This window comes from Daucus carota, chromosome 7 (genome assembly GCF_001625215.2).
Source record: "Daucus carota subsp. sativus chromosome 7, DH1 v3.0, whole genome shotgun sequence".
Taxonomy (NCBI): domain Eukaryota; kingdom Viridiplantae; phylum Streptophyta; class Magnoliopsida; order Apiales; family Apiaceae; genus Daucus; species Daucus carota.
In genome coordinates this window covers 7,199,305-7,222,187 of record NC_030387.2, presented here as the reverse complement: position 1 = coordinate 7,222,187, position 22,883 = coordinate 7,199,305, and the positions used below count along the sequence as shown (strand labels likewise).

Here is a 22,883-nt window from a genome sequence, read left to right as displayed (position 1 = left end):
CGGACAAACAGAGGATAAACCTATCACTTAGGCGATCCGTGCTTATTTTTCTAAATTGTACTTATTTTAAGATTAACGAGCTTGGTGTATTTAATTGGAATTTTAATGAATTGTTTTTAGTCATTGGATTTTATGAATGGTATGTGATTTTGATTTTATGCGGATTCTTGATAAAATGTTGCAGAGTTGATAGGATTAAGCACAATGCTTCAAAATCTCATGGATTCTGGTGAGATTTCAAAAAACTTAAAATACACTAAAAAATGCCACAAAATTTATCATTTTATGAAATCCAAAAAAAACCATCAGCATGTGAATACCATCATAGATTTTAATAAATTTTAAACAATCCCAGGTGAATACCATCAGATTTTAAAGCATAATTTGAAATCCTAATCGAAAACCACTTAGATTTTGTAATATAATTTAAAATCCCAATTGAATACCTCACGATTTTAATGGATTTCAAACAATCCCAATCGAATACTCTCGGATTTCATGAATGAAAAAAAATGCTTCAAAATCTCAATCCAATACACCCCTGTAAATTGACTCATAATATTTATTTTTGTATATATCTCTTAATTTTATTTTGAAAATATATTTATATTAGAATATATATGTTCCAGACAATAAATATGTATGTTACAATAATTTACTTGGACTATGTTAAATATATTTTAAAAGTTAAGCACGTCAAAAGACGTATGAAAAAATAGGGATAGGATCAAATAAAAACTTTTTTAAGTTACAAACTTACAAACTTTTTTTATTCTTCTATTTTGTTAATCCTTAGTTATATAAAGTATCCATGTTGAAATTTTTTCAAAAAACATCACAATTTTTAAAAATAACGCATAAATAAATCGCGTTTTCAACACATTTATAACTGGGGTTCAACATCGGGTGTTGAACACTAATTATCATTGTGTTGAATATATCTAAAAATATGTTTAAACTATACCTCTAGGGTTTGGGTAGGGTCTAGAAACATAAATATTAGTTATATCACATGTTTACCTTAGTTCTTACATTTAAAAATTGGTTTATGTACTTCTCCACCACTATTTTAGTCACTGTTCAACAAAAAATGTTGAAAAAATGTTGAACTCAAGTTATATATGCGTTGAACAAAAAAAGTTTGTAAGTTTGTACCAGAACCCTCCCCTGAAAAAATATACGTCTTAACGAAACTATTTAAATGTGTTTTAGTAATTTTAATAAGAAGATTCTTTTAAATTTCATAAAATAAAAATATATATATAACGATCGTTCAATCAAAAATTTTAATATTTTAATTTTAAAAATATAATACAAATATTAGTTTTTTTTTTGAAAGCGATACAAATGTTAGTATTAAAATAATGACAGTTAAGAGTATCAGTATTAAAGTGAAAAAAATATTTTAGACATAAATTTGAATTATTAGATGATTTTTTGACTAGTCTTGGAAAAAGTGATTTACAGAGATTTTAAGTGATAAGTGAACTTAGACTTAAAAGTTATTAAAATATTTGGATAACTTTTACTTATAAGTCAATTGAATGTTTAATAATTTAATTTTATAAATTAGAAAATTCAAATATTTAAAATAAAAGAAACTTTATTAATAAATAGAGTTTATTACATATTAAAAATTTAAAAACTTCATAATGAAATGCAAATGACAAACAAGCTAGCAATTTTGACTTACGGCTTTTAACTTAAAAAATCCAAAAAAAGTACTCTATTTCTTTCTTCAAACACTACGTAAAAAATAGAAACAACTTAAAATCCTTGATTAAGCCTGGAAGTACTTAATATTAGCGCTGCCAAACACCTAAAAAGCTCTGAAAAACATCTAAAACTGCAATGAAGAAAACTACTTGCATGCAACACACCTTTTGCACGGATGATTAGAAGCAGAGTATAATTAAACTCGAAATTACAAACACACTAAATGCAGTGTCAACAAACAAGCGGTAGAGGCAGCTTGTAATGACATACGACGATTAATTCCCTTTCTCAACCTTGATGCGGGAGCAAGTAGACCTCAGTGCCCTCTTCCTGGACTCGTACTCATCAGCTTCAGCGCTCCTGTGCGCTTCGACCCATTGAATAGCCTCTATGATAGTTCTCTCCTCCTCCATCTGTTTAAATTTTACGGCATTCCTCATGTCATATGCATATTTTTCAAATGCATTCATTGCCTCAATTCTCCTTTTGAACTCCTCATCTTCAGCCTTGTACATTTCTGCTTCCCATATCATGTCCTCAATTGCATTCTTTGTCAGTCTTCCCTTGTCGTTAGTTATTGTTATATTTGTCTTCACCCCAGCAATACTACACTCCGCAGTAACATGTAGCACCCCATTTGCATCAATGTCAAACGTAACCATAACATTAACTTTACCCCTCGGGGCAGGAGGGAGGCCATACAGTGTTGTCTGACCCAGTAAGTTGTTGAGTGTTGAGCATGATCTTTCACCCTCATAAATTAAAAACTGCATGGCATTCTGATCATCAACGCAGGTAATGTAATTCATTTGTTTTCTGGTGGGAATTGTTGTGTTTCTGGGAATAATAATATTCATTACTTTACCCAACACCTCAACCCCGAGTGATAGAGGGGTAACATCATGCAGCACTAAGGACATGATACTATGATGTTTAGCACCAGTCAGTACAGCAGCCTTGACAGCTGCACCATAAGCAACAGCCTCATCCGGATTAATACTTTTGCAAAGCTCCTTCCCACTGAAAAATTCTTGCAATAGCTGCTGCACTTTGGGAATTCTAGTAGATCCGCCCACAAGTAAAACATCATCGATCCAACTCTTATCCATATCCGCATCTTTCAAACACTGTTTTACAATTTCCACACATTTCATAAACAAATCCATGTTTAAATCTTCGAATCTGGCACGAGTAATTTTTGTGCAGTAATCAATTCCCTCATACAGAGAATCCACATCAATAGTTGTCATGCCATTATAGGAGAGAACCCTTTTCGCCTTTTCACATGCATTTCTCAGTTTTCTTAGAGATTTAGCATTTACACTGATGTCTTTTCTGTGCTTTCTCTTGAATTCCTCAACAAAATGCTTTAGCAAACGATTGTCAAAATCCTCACCTCCAAGGTGAGTATCTCCTGCTGTAGCCAGAACTGTAATATCATCCTTTTTTATTGTAAGAAGAGAAACATCAAAAGTACCACCTCCAAGATCGAAAACAAGCACAGTCCTCTTTCCTGCTGAACTACTTGTAAGCTTTTTGTCAATACCATAAGCGACTGCAGCTGCTGTTGGCTCAACAAGGATACGCAACACGTTAAGGCCAGCTATTGTTGCTGCATCTTTTGTGGCTTGGCGCTGCGAGTCGTTAAAGTGTGCTGGGACAGTGACAACAGCATCCTTTACTTCTTTTCCCAGGTAACCTTCGGCTATATCTTTCATCTTAATGAGAACCATTGAAGATAACTCCTCAGGTGAAAATTGTTTCTCCACACCTTTGTAATTGACTATTATATTTGGTGCGTTAGCAGAACCGCTAACTACCTTAAATGGCCAAAGATTTATGTCACTCTGTACAGTTGAATCTGTGAATTTTCTTCCAATCAACCTTTTTGAATCTGTATCAAGCAAAATTGTTAATTCTTAAATACTAAATGGTTGTTTTACATTATAATCTCCTATAGGAAAGATACTACATCACACACACACACACACACACTCTTAGGAGTCTCGGTAATATTGGTTTGATGGGAGTCATATATGTTTTTTGCAAGGACAAGCTTGCCTATATTGTTATTCTGCTTACCGGACATGTTTGAGACTACAATACAATTAGGATTTCGTAAAACTCAACGCATTATAAAACATTGGTTTTGAGTAGATATGAATTGTATCACCATATATTAGATCTTGTTGCAATCAATATGGCTAAAAAAATAAAATTCCAATTTTAATATATAAAGATGCAATAAATTCACTAGTGAATTGTAAAATGACAGTTAAATTATGCATAGGTTAGCATTTTGGTAGCTAAATTTCAAATTCGCAATTCCATACCGACGCCTTGCTTTCATGATTAAAAGGAGTGGCGATTGGCCCTTAATTAATAAATAAAAGCAATCTATGGTGACCTTTTTTTATGCTTAGCCACACTCATGAAAGGCAAAATTATAAGCTGGGTAGCAAAATTTGAAATTCATATTCTAGCCACCAAACAAAATGCTACACTTGGCTATATAAAACTCAGCCACAGCCTTGTAATTTACACTAAATTCAACTAGAAAATTGGGAGATGAATCATGAGTGAGTAGACCAGTAGCATTAAACTGAGATCAAGGGTATTTAATTTAGAATGTGACGGTGGGAGCCTTACCCTTAACTTTTTATGGAGGTAAAAAAGTATAAAAACATGACTTGATACAGGGTGTTGGTCATCGTTATCACAATTTGGAACATTAATGCCCCAAATAGCACGATCTGAAATAATGGACCCCCGATATCACTTATTAACGCTATATCGTGTTGCGTTTTCAATATTAATTGAAAACGATACTTCGTGTAACGTCAGTTGGGGTTATTTCCTGTAGTGTTTCGTTGGGGTTAAATGAACACTGCTGGGAGTTAAAATAACGTCAAAACACACGATCTAGCGTTTCCTTCCAAAATTGGAAACACTAGATTATCTGACGTTAATAAATGGTATTAAATCTGTTATTTTGGGTATTACCACATTATTCCTTGATACAGGGCTAACAAAAATCTAAATTATAAAGTAAACAAAAAATTGAACAAGAAGTTAAAATGAATAACATATGAGTACCAAAAATAGTGTTGTGAGGATTGAGAGCAGCCTGATTTCTAGCAGCATCGCCGATGAAACGCTCCGTTTCAGTGAAAGCAACACACGAGGGGGTGGTTCTGTTACCCTGATCATTTGCAATGATTTCAACTCGATCGTCTTGCCAAACTCCCACGCAAGAGTATGTTGTGCCTAAATCGATTCCAACTGCTACTCCATGTCCGCCCATCTCTGCTTGCAACAATATTTAACAAATGGAGATTATTGTAATAACTAACTGGAGAAAGTGAAAGATTTAACAAGTTGCTTTGAAAAAACTAACAAATATTTTACATGTAAAAGGGAAACGATGAATACTTACTAGTAATTAGTTACATCTAAACGAATACAAAACTTGATCAATCAATAAAATTTTCTCAATTCAAGGATATTTATTTACAAAGATACTATTATGTATACATGCATGTAGTAGTTGCTACTTGCTACCTGCTTTAAGAACGTGGAAAGATGGGCTGAAGCAGCACAGAGATTTACGGAGGCAGAGACCGCTGCTGCGACTAGGGCAGTAAAATTAATAACCCAACTTAAGCTAGGGTAAAAATCACAAAAGAAAGACCTAATTTAGGACTTTACGGGTCCACCCAAGAAAGTGGGCCCGGATTACATGGCATGTTGTGCTACTATTGCCCCTGTTCGGGAATTATCGTTAGCGGATTGAATCCAGATGTTTTGACTAGCGGATTGAATTAGATGTTTTGCGTAGCGGATTTAATTAGTTGTTTCTCGTAAAATTGTTTGATAAATAGTTGATTGATTAGCTTTTTTTTGACACAAACCAAAACCTCTAACCTAAAAGATCCTCAAAGTAGTTTTTTCAAAATTAGCATTTTGGACACAAACTAAAACCTCTAACCCAAAAAGATCATCAAAGTTCTTTTTCAAAATTAGCATTTTGGATCCAAACTTCTATTTCAATCCGTTAACTACCAAGCACTAATTTTAGCAGATTCGAGTGATCAAACCTCTAATTTTATCTTAAATCTCTAAGTTCTGAACAGGGCCTGTGAGGCCAATGGAAAATAGCTTTTCAAAAACAAAAATCACATCTATACTGATCTAGACCTTGTTCTAAGATGGCAACTGAAATGGTTAGGTAAAATAATATATAATTATTGTTACTTAAAATTTGATGAATTTGTAAGCGGTTTTATTTTGATTATGTTCTGTTTTATCAAAGTACTTGGATGATGTTAAATTATAATAATTAGTTCAAAAATAGTATTTTATCATTGTTTTGATATTCCAACAACTGAAAAATTATACCAAAAACTGTATTAAAAAAAGAACAAAATCTAAACAATTACTCCACCTCAGTCTGTGGTTATATTATGTGGTTACCAAATATAGTGTACTTTTTGCGAGTTGAGAACACATAGTAATTATACTAGTTGATATTAATCACATTATTAGTTTGAGAACACAAAATAATACTATGTGATTATGTTATGTGATTATCAAATATATAAAATACTCAATTATATCAATTTTACTAGAAATCAATAACCTAATATACAGTACAATCAATCAAGAACAACAAAACCCAGCAAGACAAATATTACTTGCTTGCTACAGGTATTGTACAAAATAATGATTAAATCATATGAATTTTACCATAAATCAATAATCCTAAATGAGGAAAAATATTAAATGATTGGAAATGGAGACATATATTTGCAGGCGAAGTTGCGAGGAAAAAAATAGGTATGTGATGAAAAGAAACAACACGGAAGATGAGGTGGAAAGATATAAAAAGGATGGGTTAAGAATCCATGGACACAGATGATCATGCTTGATATCTATAGTTTTAGCTAACAAACAGTGTTTGAGAGTCCAAAATTTTAAAAAATAGCTAAATGAGACGGTATTCAATATTAGGTGAGATATTTTGACTCATGGTCTGATGATCGGTGAGTTACTCATATAGAATAATGGATGGAATATGATATATACATGAGCCAAAAAAAATAAATCTAAATGATCTTGAAAACACCAAGAAAATACTTAGCATGAGGCATTAGGTTCTTTTTTTAGCCTAAATTAGTGTCACATAGATGGATGGAATACGATATATGCATGAGCTAAAATACAAACGTAAATCATCTTGAAAACACCAAGCATCTATTTTTTTTTTTTTGATGTGGGACATTAAATTCTTTTTTAGCCTACACCAGTGTCACAGACTCACATATATAGAACTAGTGAATAAATAATTATAGACGTCATTTATGCATAGTATAAAATTTTGTTATCTCATATTTATTTGAGTATTTTTATATATCTCAAATCTTATCTCAAGTTTTTGAGTTTTTTTATAAAATATCCAAATTGTAAAAAATATTTTTAAAACTATGGTGCAATCATATATGCAACATCAAGTCCAACTTCTGTAACATGAAAATTAATTCATTTTAATCGAACGTTATAATCACATATGCAAATTTGACCGTACATATGAAAATATGGACATTTTATAAACTTCTCAAAAAAGAAAATGGCGTGGAAAACAAATGATTGATTTTAATTAGGTGATTTATGTGCATACAGAGGGTTCCATTATATTTAATATGAGTGAAACCAATTAAATAATGTCGATTAGGATTTGAGAAAAAATAAATTGAGAACAACTTTTGGGATAACTTTTTTTTTACGTAGAAACCCGCAGCCGCTACTCTTCGGGTGCGTACTGGGTAAACCCACGAGCTCACCCACGAGCTCATATAATAACCTGCAAACTACGTGAACCAGGTAAACCGCAATTAAGCGACGGGCTCTGATCCATGAGGCATAATCACAAATTATGCTCCCTCTGTGACCAAGAGGATACAAGTCCCCTCTTTTAACCAGCTGAACCAACCCTTGCGGGCTTGGAAAACATCGTTGACTAATATATAAAACACATTATATGGATTTTAATATAAAATTTTACATTTTTATTATTGAAACTGCTTAATAACTATATTCGCTCATTTGAATTTAAGTAATTTGTAAAACCTTCAAAAATGTTGGTATAAAACTAAAAAGGGTTTTTATTTTGTCTGAATTATATTATTAATAATTTACGAATCTCACTTAATAGAAATATAATTGGATTGAATATATAACCGGCTAACTGGATGATGACCCAATTCAATAAAAGTATTAAATAAATATAAAATGAATTTAACTACTGCAAGTCAAATCTAAATTATTAATTGACCTAATTCTCGTTATATTTTGTTCAGATGTTGGTATTTATAGTATCATTCAGATGTTGGTATTTATAGTATCATGATAATTGGGAAGTTTTTCTTGTAACATCCCGACTTTTCATGATGTTAAAACTAAAATAAAATGAAATCTTTTAATCTAAAATTCAATTACAAAAATATTCGTTACAAATGCGCAGCTAATCCACATACTAAATTTCTTCAACTCAAACTTCAATGCACATCATAATTTGACTCGCAATTAATCTCAAAATCAGTTTTTTTACATAAAATTGTTCGTCAAAACAATTATTTTGACGGGAGAAAGTAACATCCAATTTAAAGTCCAACCTTACTTTCTCCGGTCAACAAATTAACTCTAGATAGTTTTATTCCAACATCCATAGAAGTTTCATATATAAGCATAAAGAGTGGTATTTTGTAATATTTCATCATTTCATGCCATGGCCAATATTTGGCCAACTGAAAATTGGAATCAATTTTTTAAAATTGACAATGCAAATTCTGAAACATAATCAAACATTATGTTTCTGATAATTAAGCACAAACATCACAAATTCTACAAACCAAAATATTAAAATGAGATATTTGTCATAACCAAACAGTTGCACACCAATGAACAGTTGATCCAGACTACCAGTGCGAACAGTGCTCACCGATTTGGCAGCAAATTATATACAACTGAGATAATATAATTCTTCAACGGTGGACAGTCAAAAACATCCACCCAGAAATTTGGAACAGAGCAACCCAAACTTACATTGGTGACATTAATGAGATAACAGTATATAATACAAGCAGATGTATAGATAAGTTTGACTAGCTACAGTCCAGCATTTTGTTCTTCAGTCACGGAAGTTAATGGCTCTACCACAGGCGGTATACAGTCCACCTTAAACCGGAGAACCTGGTCCAAGAAACACAATAAAATTACAAATATATAATCAATGTTAAACTGAAGTGAGACAATAATAGTTTTTGTAACGACCTCCACACACACATAATTATACAAGGGAAATTATGAATGGTACCATTGTGTTATTGGCTTCTCAAAATGGTATCATTTCGTGTTTTTGACTTACAGGTGTTACCACTCAGTCTATGATTCGTCCATCAAAACGTTAAAAACGTTAGTTGACCGTATTTATTTCGCATTTTCTTTTAAAAAAACACATAAAATACAACTGATATCCGTATTTTTTCTTTGTGTTCTTGAAGATTAAACAACTTTTTGATCATGTTGGCGGTGTCCGTTTTAAGAGTATGAGTAACCAAATCGAAGCTTGAGATGAGCTCTATCTATTTTGAACATCAATTTCACAATGCGCGTGCACACACAAATGTATTAGGCTTCAAATTTGTACCTTTAGAGTAATCTTGGTAACAGCTTTATATTTATGTCATCGTTTAAAATGATTATGAGCATATATTATATATTTAATTTGGAAACTGAGCTAACAAGTTTGTGGCTATGTGTAGTATTTGAGCAATGGAAGGTTCAAGAATGCCGATCACCAAGCAGTAGTGAATTCAACCTCTACCAGATTGTCAATCGCAACTTTCCAGAACCGGGCTCAGAATGCTATAGTGTATCCATTAAAGATCAGGGAGGGCGAGAAGCCAATTCTTGAGGAGGACATCACATACGCTGAGATGTACAAGAAAAACATGACTAAACACATTGAGGTGGCTACCTAGAAGAAATTGGCCAAGGAGAAAAGATTGCAGAACGAGAAGGCCAAGCTGGAGATGAAATTTTAGCTGAGGCTTTTCAAAGGATGTTGTATCGTGAAATTGATGATCAAAATAGATAGAGCTCATCTCAAGCCTCGATTTGGTTACCCATACTCTTAAAACGGACACCGACAACATGATCAAAAAGTTGTTTAATCTTCAAGAACTCAAGAACACAAAGAAAAAATACGGATATCAGTTGTATTTTATGTGTTTTTTAAAGGAAAATACGAAATAAATACGGTCAACTAACGTTTTAAATGTTTTGATGGACGGAATGATAGTATCGTTAACGGATAATAAATTGAGTGGTACCACCTGTAAGTCAAAAACACGAAATGGTACCATTTAGAGAAGCCAATAACACAATGGTACCATTCATAATTTCCCATTATATAATAGCAGAAGCAACACTAATTAAAGTTGAATCATAAGCTGCAAGACTAGAAAGTAAAATGGAAAAAAACACAAGACTGATGACAAGTACAGGTGAAACAGGGGCACAGGGACAGCTATCATTTCTAGATCTCTGATATAATTTTCTGATAACACTTAAACTTGATCATAGCACACGACACACCACAAGACACAAAGGTCAAAAGAGGGAAAGGTTATAAGTATCAATACATTATAGGTAATAGCATACAATAGCATACTAGCTTAAATCATGCGAAGCACGAGTTGATTTTACAATTTGCTCCATCCGTCTCTCTCTTTTCTTTACAGTTTTTCCTATTGCTTGACAGTTGACACGCATTTTAAGGCATATATAATATAATTTTATAACTTATTTTAAAAAATTTCTTTATATTTCTATTCAGCATGAAAAAAATGGTTAAATTAATTTATAAAATTATACTTTATAGGAGGTTTAAAATGTGTGTCCAACCCCATGTCCCTTTTGTTAAGAATGCGGAGGAAGGGACAGAGGGAGTACTTATTATTTATACTTAAATATATAAATTCGTAAGAGATACGCAAGTATTATAATAGTATATATGTTTTAACTATAATAGAATATAACTTTAAAAATATAACAATTAAAAAGTTAATTTTAGGGTTGATTTATATAGAGACCAATTTTTTATTGGAGATTTGGACTTTGGAGACCATATATGTTCTCCAAGCAGAACATCGACTCCAATAAAAAAGTATTCTCCATTCAACTTTTCCATATATATCTATCTATATATATATATATATATATATATATATATATATATTTATTGTATTCATTAGGGTTCTACAACAGAACTGCACATGTAAAAAATGTTGGATTTATGTATTATATTTTTAAATTAGTTTTGAACATACAGCGATATGAAAAACATGTATTTAGATTTAGATCATTAAAAAAAATTTGAAATTTAGGGTTCTGCAGCGGAACCTTAGTGGTTCTATGGTTCTATTTTAGGGATTGGTTCTCTATTGGGCACAAACAAGGGACGGTTTGTATACTTTTCATGGAGCAGCTCCTTCAGAGATCCAATGATCAGTTCGGTGTGTGGTCCTAAAACTTCTTGACCAGGATCCAAGCATCCAACTGGACTGTTAGCTAGAAGTCTTAAGTTATTTAGCCATGGCTTTTGCACTTGATTTTGCTATCATTGTTCAAGAAGACTTGCTCTTCCAATTAGTTGTTTAAAAGGCAATAATATGGAATCAGGGCATTTAGTCATCTCATAAGTGAACTCATTTGAACTATGCACTGACCACAAATGTTCTTTGACAATGACATCAAAATCCACACTTCTCAATCATTTTGATCTTTCAACCATTGTAAGTAGTGGGGAGTGGGGACTAAGAGGTGTATATCAAATGTTTAGTTGAACTCTAACAAAACTAACAGTAAAATCATGTCATGTGGAGGTGTGGGCCACTTGCCTACCTTTTTAAAGAACGTTGAATATGTGTTGTCCCAGACAAGCTTGTACTTTCCAACCAAGCATGTACAGAAATTGCCCTGCCAAGGCACATGCAATTGATCGGCATATAAGTTATTTAAAGTTTTAATATGATATCCGTAGCAAATAACAAAGAACTCACTTGGTCACATTCATACCGCCGGTAAGGTAACATTAACTGCAGAACACCAGAATTCAAATACTGGAATGGATACATAACAAGTCAGAACAGTACATGCACTAAAACAACCAGACTTACAGTTTTAGCTCCAGATGAACTTGTATGTTCCAAGCTAAATCCAATGTCCTGTAGCATATCAATGTAAAATCAGCAAAGTGATTGGAAAAAGCGCAACCAATATGATGCATAGGTCTAAGTGTCTAACACCAAATTTAAACTATGACACTAAATTTAGAGGTTCAAAAATATGAACGAGAATTCTAAAGAAATTGAATATGGACTAAACATGAGTTGTGCAAAGAATTGTTGTAAAGTCATCAACCTATAGGTAACTCCTAGAATTTTGAAGTCGTCAACACACTAGAATTATGTAAAGGTCTTGATACTGATTTATAGTCTGTAGTCTGTTCATATGGCAGGTGCCACTAAAGCTGCAAACACACCACAGATGACAAAGTGAAGCCAAGTATGTAATTGGCTTTCATAATGGTTGCTGGTATCTGAATTCTGACAGAGTTTTTTTTTTTACTTGCTTACAATTGCTGCTTTTCAGAAAACAGACCTAACTACTTGTTTACTGGACTCGGTCTGATTTGTGCGCGTGTGAGAATAGTATTAAACAAGCATCTGGGTAGTCCGAATTAAACAGCATAGTTCATTACAGGCTGCACAAATAGAGAACTTCTCTATCGTGACCTTTACATACTCTTTTCCCTTATATTTGCCTAGTAAAATGTAACTATTAACAATGTGCTGATATAAAGAAGAGAATATGATTTCCGGTTCAAAAAGCTGTTACATATGCCGGATACATACCATGTTCATTTTCCCTTGCACTATTGAAAAATCCCAAGCAATATATGAGTTTATAGATTCAACATCCAGTAAAACCTACAGGATATCAATTGGCAAGTGTCAAAGAATAAAAAAAAGATTAATTAGCATATGCTAACTAAATACAAAATATTAATCCAAGGCCCAACATGACACCAAAAGAAATATGTTGGATCTTACAGTAGATCTGATTGTCAAAGCTAAAATCTAGAGTCTAAGAGTATAGTTCCCCCATATCTTACCATACCAAATCAAACACCATCTTTCCATTCATTCTTTCAGTGAAGAACATAAAATACAAACTCAATACTGTGCATGAAAAAAATCTTTAAGAATAAAGATAAAAGCACACTTCATACTTCTATCCTTCACCCAACTATAACTTTAGCTAGTTTAATTTATTTAACAGATTAAAGCCATCAGCTCCCCAAAAACCTTTTTATAGCAATTGCAACACATATCAACCTTTTAGAAATTGATGTTTACCTGTTTCGTCATAGCACACTCTTACTGCCAAATGGTCAACTTTATCAGTCACAGACAAGTACCCAATAACCGGTTTTATGACCACCATTCCTACTCTCTTATCCCACTGAACTACTTATACCCACAAATAACTGGTTCTGCCCTACTCCATAACCCAAATTTGGTTTAGTTGTTACTTCACAAGTATTGCTAGGTCTTGAAGAATTGGAAATATATATACATATACATATATATATATATATATGTATGTATGTATGTATGTATATGTGTGTGTGTGTGTGTGTGTGTCTCTATATATACACAGCGTCGGAAGCATCACCACTGAAGAAAGTAAAGCAGAGTGTTCTGGTAACAGTATGATTCGTATATCTATCTAAGAAGTTTCCTTGTACTTCGTTATGGCTGACAAAATGATACATTACTGTGTTAAATTACTAGCCAGATTGCCAGAAAAATAAAATGCTCGAGAGAGATCTGGCTGGGGCCTTTTAAATTTCAAAAAGGCGAAGTAAAGAAGAGAGACACCCATAAAAGCTAAAGAGACTAAGAACAGTTAGCTGCTGTTGCATTTGAGTTGACAATTCGGACTGAGAGCTATAATACTCAAAAAGGAAATAAGGAACGTCAGATGTCTTCTTATTGTGTACATCAAGACAATAAAATCATATAAAAACTATTTTCTGATTTAGGTCCATGCACACAGGTATTTTACTATCTAGGAACTAAGATTATATGCCACCAGCACTAAGGTAAACCTCCATAGTGTTGAAGTACCATTTTCCATTTCTCTTGGACAATTGCCTTCTGCAATGCTATGGACAATTTGAGGTAAGAATAGTTTTACGCACAGACAAACCTCACCTCATAAGTTTTTCCCGATGGAATAATAATTTCTTTGTAGTCATCAATCTTTCTGTACATAAAAAGAAGCTCTTTTAAATCCTGGTTACGGAAATTTCTGGTGAATCTATTAGTCAAAAGAATTACAGTTTCAAGAAGCCAAATCATCAGAAAATAAATGATAAACTTACCCTGCTTCTATTGCACCTGCTTCCTCAGCTGTAATGAAGAAAGGAGAATTTGTGAAGACCACACTGTAGACAGAAATAGTTATAATTAAGAAAAGATAGGAACTACTTGTGTAGGTCAAAAAGAAAAAACTTCTAATCTGGCAATTCGATTTCTACAGCGATCTAACAGCTTATATCTTCTCAGACTCAAATTTAATATCCTTAATAATCGCAATGATATACTCAATATCGAGATTAATAGGATGCTTACAATAAATTTTAGGCTTAACAAATATTCGTTATTTATGTTCAGATTGTTTCCAGAATCCAGATATTCAACACCTACACCGCACTTGGGCATAAATATTTAACAGTAGCTGACAAGGGTAAAGGAAGGAAATTGGTGTTGGAAATTATCGTAATCAATCCAGGTGGCATCATTCAAATCACACACCCGCAATTAAATCAGTAAATGTGCACACAGTCTTGCCACCATGAATAGCTAGCTTGGATAACACTGCTGACTGCTCAGGGTAATACGTCTTTATATAAGTACGAGGCGATGCCAGTATAGATTACACAGGATAGTCATCCACGACTGTCAATTATAGAACATGGAAAACAGATGAACACCTCCTGTAGGAGACGGTAGTCGATATGCAAATTACCCACATCGTGAAGAACCACATAACAGTCATCAAAAGGGAAGGGCTCGAGATAAATGCGTTGAGGGGGGACGTTGACCTTAGGTACCAAGCTTGAGAGACATGTTGGTCAACCTCAAGCACATCAGGCATATAGGGGCACAACACTATAACACCCTTAGATGATAACTAAAAAGGGAAGCATAAAAACCACTGCAAGGAGTGGTACTGCAGAGACATGGAAAGTAGAACTGTACGAATTCTCAGCCAACTTATCTACTTGGCCAGGCACCTATCACAGGCAAGCAGAATGTCATCATGATTCTGGACTGGAATGGGCACCATCAGTGCAAAGTGCTGCTTCATCACTACATATAGCCAGACCTAAAATAAACCCTCCTCCAGAAAAAGAAAAAATAAATAAATAACCCAATGAATACACAGCGCTGCTTTATGACAACATACAGCCAGACCTATAATATGAGGTAGCATGGATGAAGATTTAATTAGAAAAGTGTGAATAAGAGGGACTGGAAACTTGTCTGGCATAGTGGCACGATGAAGTTCATAGTAATCAAGAAAATTGCAACTAACAAGTTCCTTGCATGCCACTACGCCAGTACAAGTGGATAATATAATAGGTTGGTGTTATGACTGATGATACTAGTGCCGTGTCTAGAGCTTATTATCCCATCATTCTGTTTTGTGCAATAACCACATGAACAGACAGATAAGCCAATGCCAGGGTAAAGTTGGATGGCCGACATGGACAACAGAAAAATGATCCAAGATCACTTGTTTTTTAAATGAACAGTCAGCTCTTGTTAGATTCAAAGATTGCTCTCGTTTCAGCATTCAATATCCAACCATCAGTCTGGAAAAACAAAGCACCTGCTACAGAATCACTAATCTAGACAAAGATGGATCAAACACAAAGCCATAGGAGTCCAAAGAAAAGGGCATAGCTCTATAAAAACTAGCGGTAGAAAATTTTGCACCGACCTAGATGATTAATAAATCAGTTTGTTATGTAACGCAAAGACTTTAGCAGCCTCAACTGAATATTTGGACACAAAGTTGTGAGGAGCAGCCTCACAGTCAATCATGAAAACAAACTCAGAACTTGATGTTTTCAGGAGAGTGATTACCCCAATGAAATGTAACGCGAGTTCAAATTCATTTACCAAACAATAAGATAGTCAAATGGCGATAAAATCCTTCAAGAGGGACCTAATCTTACAAGAACTTGTGGAGGGCTGAGGGCATCGGAAAACTACTAGCAAGCTTGAGTATAGTCACATTGATTTGGTGTTGCATGATGTTTTCTGCAACTAAAAGGTTAAATCACGAGATCATCTTTTGTATTAAAACGTCATTATGCCATTCATATTCAACCTTTTTAAAGGAAATGTGTTTTTATTTGATAACAAACAAGCTCATCTAGTTGGCCCACTATTGCCTTTAATTCTATTAGGAGTTATATAAAAAAAATTCCTGAACATCAACTTTCTGAAGACAGTGTCTTGAAATACAAATTTTAGTAGGCTAGGTATAACTAGTGTAACGCAGCGACATGTATCACACCGATCACTCCAATTTACGGCTGGAATGGCAACCAACATAACTTGTTATCAGTTTTGTTGAAAGAATCAAGACTGAAGAGTGTCTCTAATGATGTTAGTCATGCCAGACAAGATGACACCCAGACAATCCAGTGGAGCAAACTTTCTACGGTTATATAAATCAAAAAACAATTGGAACCTTCTAACTTCTCAGTACATACTGCACTTCAAAGGTACTCCATGGTTGGTCAACCAACAAACAGGAATAAAGGATAAGCATCATTAACGTAGAGTAATCCAAGATGACAAAATAGTAAGGAGGTTTTAGCGGTTAAGGATATGAGGGGGTGGCGTGTATGCAAGTTGATTAAATTTGCCAGCATGGTTCATGCCAACTTCAATTCAAATTTCTGATTCACATGATGCTTATAAGTCTGCACATATTGGGAAAGCCCTCTTATGTTAACTAAAGGTAATCATAACATTAAATCGCAAAACTACCATCAGCCAAAAGGCACGCACTTGGCAGACTTTACCAAGTATAGTTAGTGGTCAAAGCAGTATCTATATATCAAACAATACCATCTTCATAGACTATTCATAGTTCAAAAATGACGCTATGTAGATCAATAATAAAGGAGACTGAGGTTAAGAAAGTACCCAATAAATTTCAAGAATCTTTCCAATTCAGAGGTATAGATGCCAACTGCTTCTTCCAAGATGGATATCTGATCTTTTTGCCTGCTCCATATGAGATGTCAAAAAGATGTGAAGGTATGAATTAAAAAAAATCTTGTCTTGGAGTTAGTATTGCAAAACATAAAAACTTAAGTAAATCTCACAATTTTATAGCTTCGTAACGCCGCCATGACAGAGAAAGAAAAAGTCGAATGAATAACACCATTTTTGTAAGGCTGTATAAAGGAGGTCCATAACGTTGTCTCTGTTCTTCCATAGGCCTGTAAAACAATTTCACGATACGCTAATCACAGGTTGTATTAAAGCCTGTTTATCCTTGAATAAGTGCACATAATACTTAAATATTAATGCACAATGCTAGCTTCATGCAATGGATAGTTTTAGGTGTTAGCTATGTCTTCTTTTTGTCCAAACGAATATAAATGTATTAAAATATGAGCTCTCTTTTCACAATGGGTAGTTTAAGGTGTTAGCTATGTCTTCTTTTTGTCCAAAACAAATATAATGTATTAAAAAATGAGCTCTCTTTTTTGCAGAGACACACATACCCTTGATCGTCATTTAATTGCTTGATAAAATCCAGTAAAACCTGCACTACACACAAGTAAACATAAGAGTTCTCAATTTTGTAGTGAAACACAGTTTTAATGCAATGGAAAGTGAAAATTGAAAGTAATATTCCAAATGCTCATGCATAAAATATTTTAGGAATTTATTTTTACCCGCGAGTGCGGGCATACATGCCACATAACAGAGAGTTCAGTACAAAAGAGGGATTATTGTTCACAGAAGAGCCAAAAGGATACAGAATTCAGTGTCAGGTGGGATGAACAAATAGTTGATATCCTTAAGCTATCTCTACAAATAGAAATACCTGCGGCACTCCAACTAAATACTTCACAAGAGTTTTATAGACACCAGTCGCAGATCCAAGCTGAGCTAACTGATTTCTCCTGCATAATAAACATTTCACTAAGAGTTCTAAGTAAAAATAGTCAAAAATCGTAGCAGGAAAAAGTCAAGGACCTTTACCGTTCCATTTGTTGATTCCACAACAAAGCATAACGATCATGTATACTTGCACCAGATTGAACTAAAGCATCAAACGCAGCTTGCTTGTTCCTCTCTGAGCGTTCTTTCTGTTGTCTAATTAGGGTACCCCGAAAATCTTGAGGCATGTACGTCATAACTACAAGCATGTATATAGTCAGGGAAACATCAATAGGTCATGTAGCACTAATCTGAAACATTGACATGTTTGAGTTTGTCGAATTTATATAAATAAAACAAATGATCACACTGACAACAATTATATATTTTAATTAGCTAAATATAATATATTTGTGTGTGTGTGTGTGTGTATTCTTTGCGTCAACTAGAAAGCAACAATCAAAGGTGTGCATTTGTAAAACAGAAGGAATACTGAGATGTAATTATCAATCTCTTTGGCACCAATTATAGCGAAGTAAAAGATGAGAGAAGCCAAATTACTCATGACAGCAGAGCAATAAATGTGGCAACAATTTAAGGGGATGTAAGTGGCACTATAAGGTGGTGCATTATCTAGCAAGAGAATTGCTTAAAAGTAAAATTCACCTATAAATTATGCCAAAGATCTGTTAAGATGTATAAACATCAATATCACACACACACACACACACACACACACATATTCTACTGGTGTAAAATATTCACATCAAACTCTTATTAGAAATATGTATATTAAATAAAAAGATCTTAATTCAAATTTATATTGTTGTGTTATGCTTTAGCATTAAAACTTATTATGATCAATTTGACAGTAGATTTTCTATTTTACAACAATAAGAGTAGAATACACAATTTTAGTAACAATAGCATCTATTATATACTTATATATAATAAGCGTAAGGGAGATAATTTGGTCGCATGGTCCTCTGGTCCAAAAGCTTATCATCCGTTGGATCTTATATCGAACAAATAAGCACCGTTAGATTGGAACAAAATTAAATTCTGTTCTAGAAGGCAATTGATATCTACTTGCATGTTTATAATTCCTTTTCTGAATCCAAAACAAATTCTGTCTTTCACATGTATATGATTTTTTTTAATCCTAAATAAATATTTCCTACCAGTTTTATTCGTAGAATCATATAAATCTCACCGTCACAATTTTTTTATAATATATTTTAAAATTAATAAGCCGGATTTATGTGAGGAACAAATACAAAAACTTTTTCTTAATCCAAGATAGATTCTACCTTCTTATTGCATATTTATGATTCCTTTTCTTAATTCAAAACAAATTATGTTTAAATTTTTTGAAAAATATTTAAATCACATTATAATAATTTTAATATAAAATACATTTATTAATATAATCTAATAGGAGTTGGCATAACACGTATTCCACTCAAAATATATTAAAATTTGATAGATAGAATTTAATACTTTGGCATGATACATACGAGAAAAGGAATTGCTTGATTAAAATAATTTATTTGAAACCATTAATGGCTGTGATGATGTATTTACCAAAGTTCTAACTTACAAACAAATCATAATTGCAAATTTTATTTTATTAAAAATTTTAATTTATTATTTATAAATTAAATTTTTTCACACCATTTAAAATATATTTAAAAAGTTTATAAATAATTAAAAAGCTCCCGTGCCTTGCACGGGCTATAAGCTAGTTATAATAAATCAACAACAAAAACAGTAATGGCTTTCGAGTAGCAAAAACAAAAAGGGAACAAAAAGGGTTGTAAACTTATAAATTTCGTATACATATGCGACCAGAAGAGGAAAAAAATGCTAAAAGAATGTAAATTATGTGCAGCACTGAGAACTATTCAAACTATAAAAGTAATACTGCATATGTACAGGTAAGAAGTGAGAAACTACCTGTGTTAAAAATAGATTCAGAATTCTTAGTTTGAAAAGATTCCAATATCTTCAAAGTGTTCTCAACCTTATCTTTTAGCTTCCCAAGAACACAAGCAAGTTCAGCCTCTTCACTTGTTGATTGTTGTTGGATCTAAAAAGAGTAAAATTTATTGGCAGTGAACTCTATAAAATTTCAAAGTGCTAATTAAAGTTGAACTTCAAACCTGTTTAATAGTTTTAGACAACAAGGTGCAAGTGAATACATAAAATAGGATGTCTACCTAAAATCTTGCAATTACAAACATGGCATATTTCAAACTCTTTTAAAAGCACCTCAATTGGCCAATGGGATTTTTCCAGTAGAAAGAGAATTTCTTCCATATGCTCCCGGTTCTTCCACATATTCTCGTCAATTTTGTGAGGAGGTTGATTCTCAGCTTCATGTAATAATGATATTTCACCTAATATATCATTATCCAAGAGTAAATCCACACTTTTGATATTATTGCCCAACGCAAAGATATAAGAATATAATTTAAATAACGAAAATATGAACTGTTGGCATGGACTCCATGTTTCTTTTAATATATTGACTCTTAAATTTCATTTACCACTCCAAATAGATTAGTCAACTTAAACCTTCACTAGAAATTAATATTTGGCTAGCATCAATATATGACGCTGATGTATACTCCAATTCAACATTAAACCGTAAAACTTTATTTCAACACATCAGATTTCTACATTTGGTGATAACAAATTAAATCAGAATTACTTTACAAGAACATCATTAGCAAAACATGACATGTTCGAATGATATTTTTGACATTCGTGAGTGATTTATGCATTTTATCCAATAAGCCAAAACAAATTACAACCAAATCAGAATATCAATATGATCTACAATACTTTATACACGTATCACAAGAATATACTATAAAGCAAATACTATATAAAGATCTCCATTTTATATCAATTTCTTTGTCCCTGGTATTATATGGGGATACAACATTGACTCTCAAAGATTCAAACCCATCTCCTTCAAATTTTTAACTCAAAACACGAACTTTCTACGACTTCTTATTTAAATATAAACAAAGACCAACACTTTATACCAGTTGTCCCTACAATAGCACCTGGACTGCAATCATATACATGTTGCAGAAAAAACAAAACTCTGCATCATTATTAGAAATAAACACACAAATTATTAGTTCTCCTCTGGCAGTAAACTCTCTCTATGCTTCTTCTCCCACCAAAATCTGAATCATCCCAGTATCGCACAGAAAGATGGTAACAGATTTTCTAGAATTTTTCAGGGTTTCTGCAGATGTATCTTGGACATGGGAAAAGAATACAGAGGATGATGCAGCTTCTTATCCCAGCATTTGCAATTTCGTGAAAATAGCCTTACGAGTGACAATATCAAATATAGAAGAGAAGAGTGACAATCTAAAGAATGGATGAAGGAAAACAAGGCATGAGTCCTTACCAATATCTCAAAACCCAAAATAAAAGAGAAAACTGATACCAAAATTCAAGCCTCCACCGAAACAAATCAAGTGTGCTTCAAGTCTCCTCACAAAATTCTGGTTCTTTAGAATTTAACCGAACAAGAAAAAGATGTTTGAAGAATCATAACAACCTAAGTCAAGATCATTTGATTCTTTCTATATCATGTTGCATAGCGTTGACTAAAGAGCATTTGAACTAGTACCAATGTTTTTTCCCTCTAAATTTTAATTATATATATTACTTTGTCAGACATTGATTCAATAATTTAGTGTCGGTTATCTTTAAAATGTATGCGTTATGTTTGCACTTTGTACTACAGCATTCACAATTGGACATCAGTACATCACCACACATAGTAATCAAAAATGAATTTTTAAAATAACCAAAGAGAGAAAACAAACTATTTCCAAGCCCTAAGACAGACACACACACAGGCGCACAAACTTGAAGCAATTTTTCAAAAAAAACTGCGGAAAATTAAAAATTAAAATGATGATAATCCTCGAGGAATATAAAGTCAAAGCCAAGCCCTAGCTCAAACCAAGTCAATTGAAGTATGGAATTCAGGTGAAAACGGACAAATACATAAAAGCGACATGTAGTGCAGTATAAAAAACGAGAATTGAATATAAAAACTGAATGTGCGCATATATACCTTGAGAAAGAGGAGTGTGATTCTGGAGGAGTTGAGAATTGGAGTGGAGCTGGCCGGAGAGATGCGTGACGGAGTCGGAGAGAGGAGAGAAAACGTATTTGTCATAGTAAGAAGCAAGAAATGGTCTTGTGATCGGCACCAAGCCATCGGTTGAAGCAGCCATGGATTGGAGCTCTAGCGAGATCGCTCTGTTCTGTTCAATGATAACTAATTCAATTCATACACACCGCCTCTACCTACCTCACCTTTGCTGCGTTTTATACAGGATTTTGTTTGCTTTTCTCAATCCGAGCTTCCATTATATTTTGTTTCAAATATATTAAAAGAAAGCTCGACCATATTGCAAAATTAAAATTAATTTTTATCGGTTTTAAATTAGTTTGTTGAGAGGAATTTTCGAATAATAAAAAGACAATACTAGATATTTAGTGATGTATGGTTATGAATTTATTAGAAGTAAGTTTTAAAAAATAAAATTATAATTAAAAAAGGATAATATTAAAATTTGAAGATAAACTTTTTTAGGTTTGAATTTTTCAGGAAAATTTCATACTTTATAGAATAAACTATATCAAAAAATTATAATATTTTTTTTCCATTTTTACACAATTCGGTAATTATATTTATCGACTTTTAGAATTTGGAAGTTCAAATAACAAATTTTTTTTAGTTTTAAATATGTATGGAAGGAAATTTTTTAAATTAAAATTAAAAATAAAAACTATATTTTTTAA

At 32.9% G+C, this 22,883-nt stretch overlaps 2 protein-coding genes across 3 annotated transcripts; both read right to left on the bottom strand.

Annotated features, from left to right (window-relative positions):
* Positions 1-1,707: 1,707 nt before the first annotated feature.
* On the bottom strand, positions 1,708-5,441 carry LOC108195202 (heat shock cognate 70 kDa protein). Its single transcript, XM_064080905.1, has 3 exons — positions 5,278-5,441; positions 4,813-5,022; positions 1,708-3,610 (listed from the first exon to the last, which is right to left on the bottom strand). Exons 2-3 carry the CDS (start codon positions 5,018-5,020, stop codon positions 1,992-1,994), a joined length of 1,827 nt encoding a protein of 608 aa, XP_063936975.1. The 5' UTR covers positions 5,021-5,022; positions 5,278-5,441; the 3' UTR covers positions 1,708-1,991.
* A 3,188-nt stretch (positions 5,442-8,629) lies between these two features.
* LOC108196703 (uncharacterized) lies at positions 8,630-22,439 on the bottom strand. Of its 2 annotated transcripts, XM_017364106.2 has the most exons (15): positions 22,150-22,439; positions 20,313-20,440; positions 19,998-20,130; positions 18,144-18,300; positions 17,986-18,064; positions 17,660-17,700; positions 17,255-17,371; positions 17,073-17,153; positions 14,228-14,290; positions 14,058-14,109; positions 12,693-12,767; positions 11,955-12,002; positions 11,838-11,873; positions 11,680-11,754; positions 8,630-8,964 (listed from the first exon to the last, which is right to left on the bottom strand). In XM_017364106.2, the coding sequence occupies exons 1-15, from the start codon at positions 22,310-22,312 to the stop codon at positions 8,881-8,883; spliced, it is 1,332 nt and encodes a 443-aa protein (XP_017219595.1). In that variant the 5' UTR covers positions 22,313-22,439; the 3' UTR covers positions 8,630-8,880. The 2 variants fall into 2 exon arrangements, with proteins under 2 accessions (XP_017219595.1, XP_063937509.1); XM_064081439.1 differs by lacking the exon at positions 11,838-11,873 and having other exon boundaries at positions 22,150-22,427.
* Between the last annotated feature and the right edge of the window lie 444 nt (positions 22,440-22,883).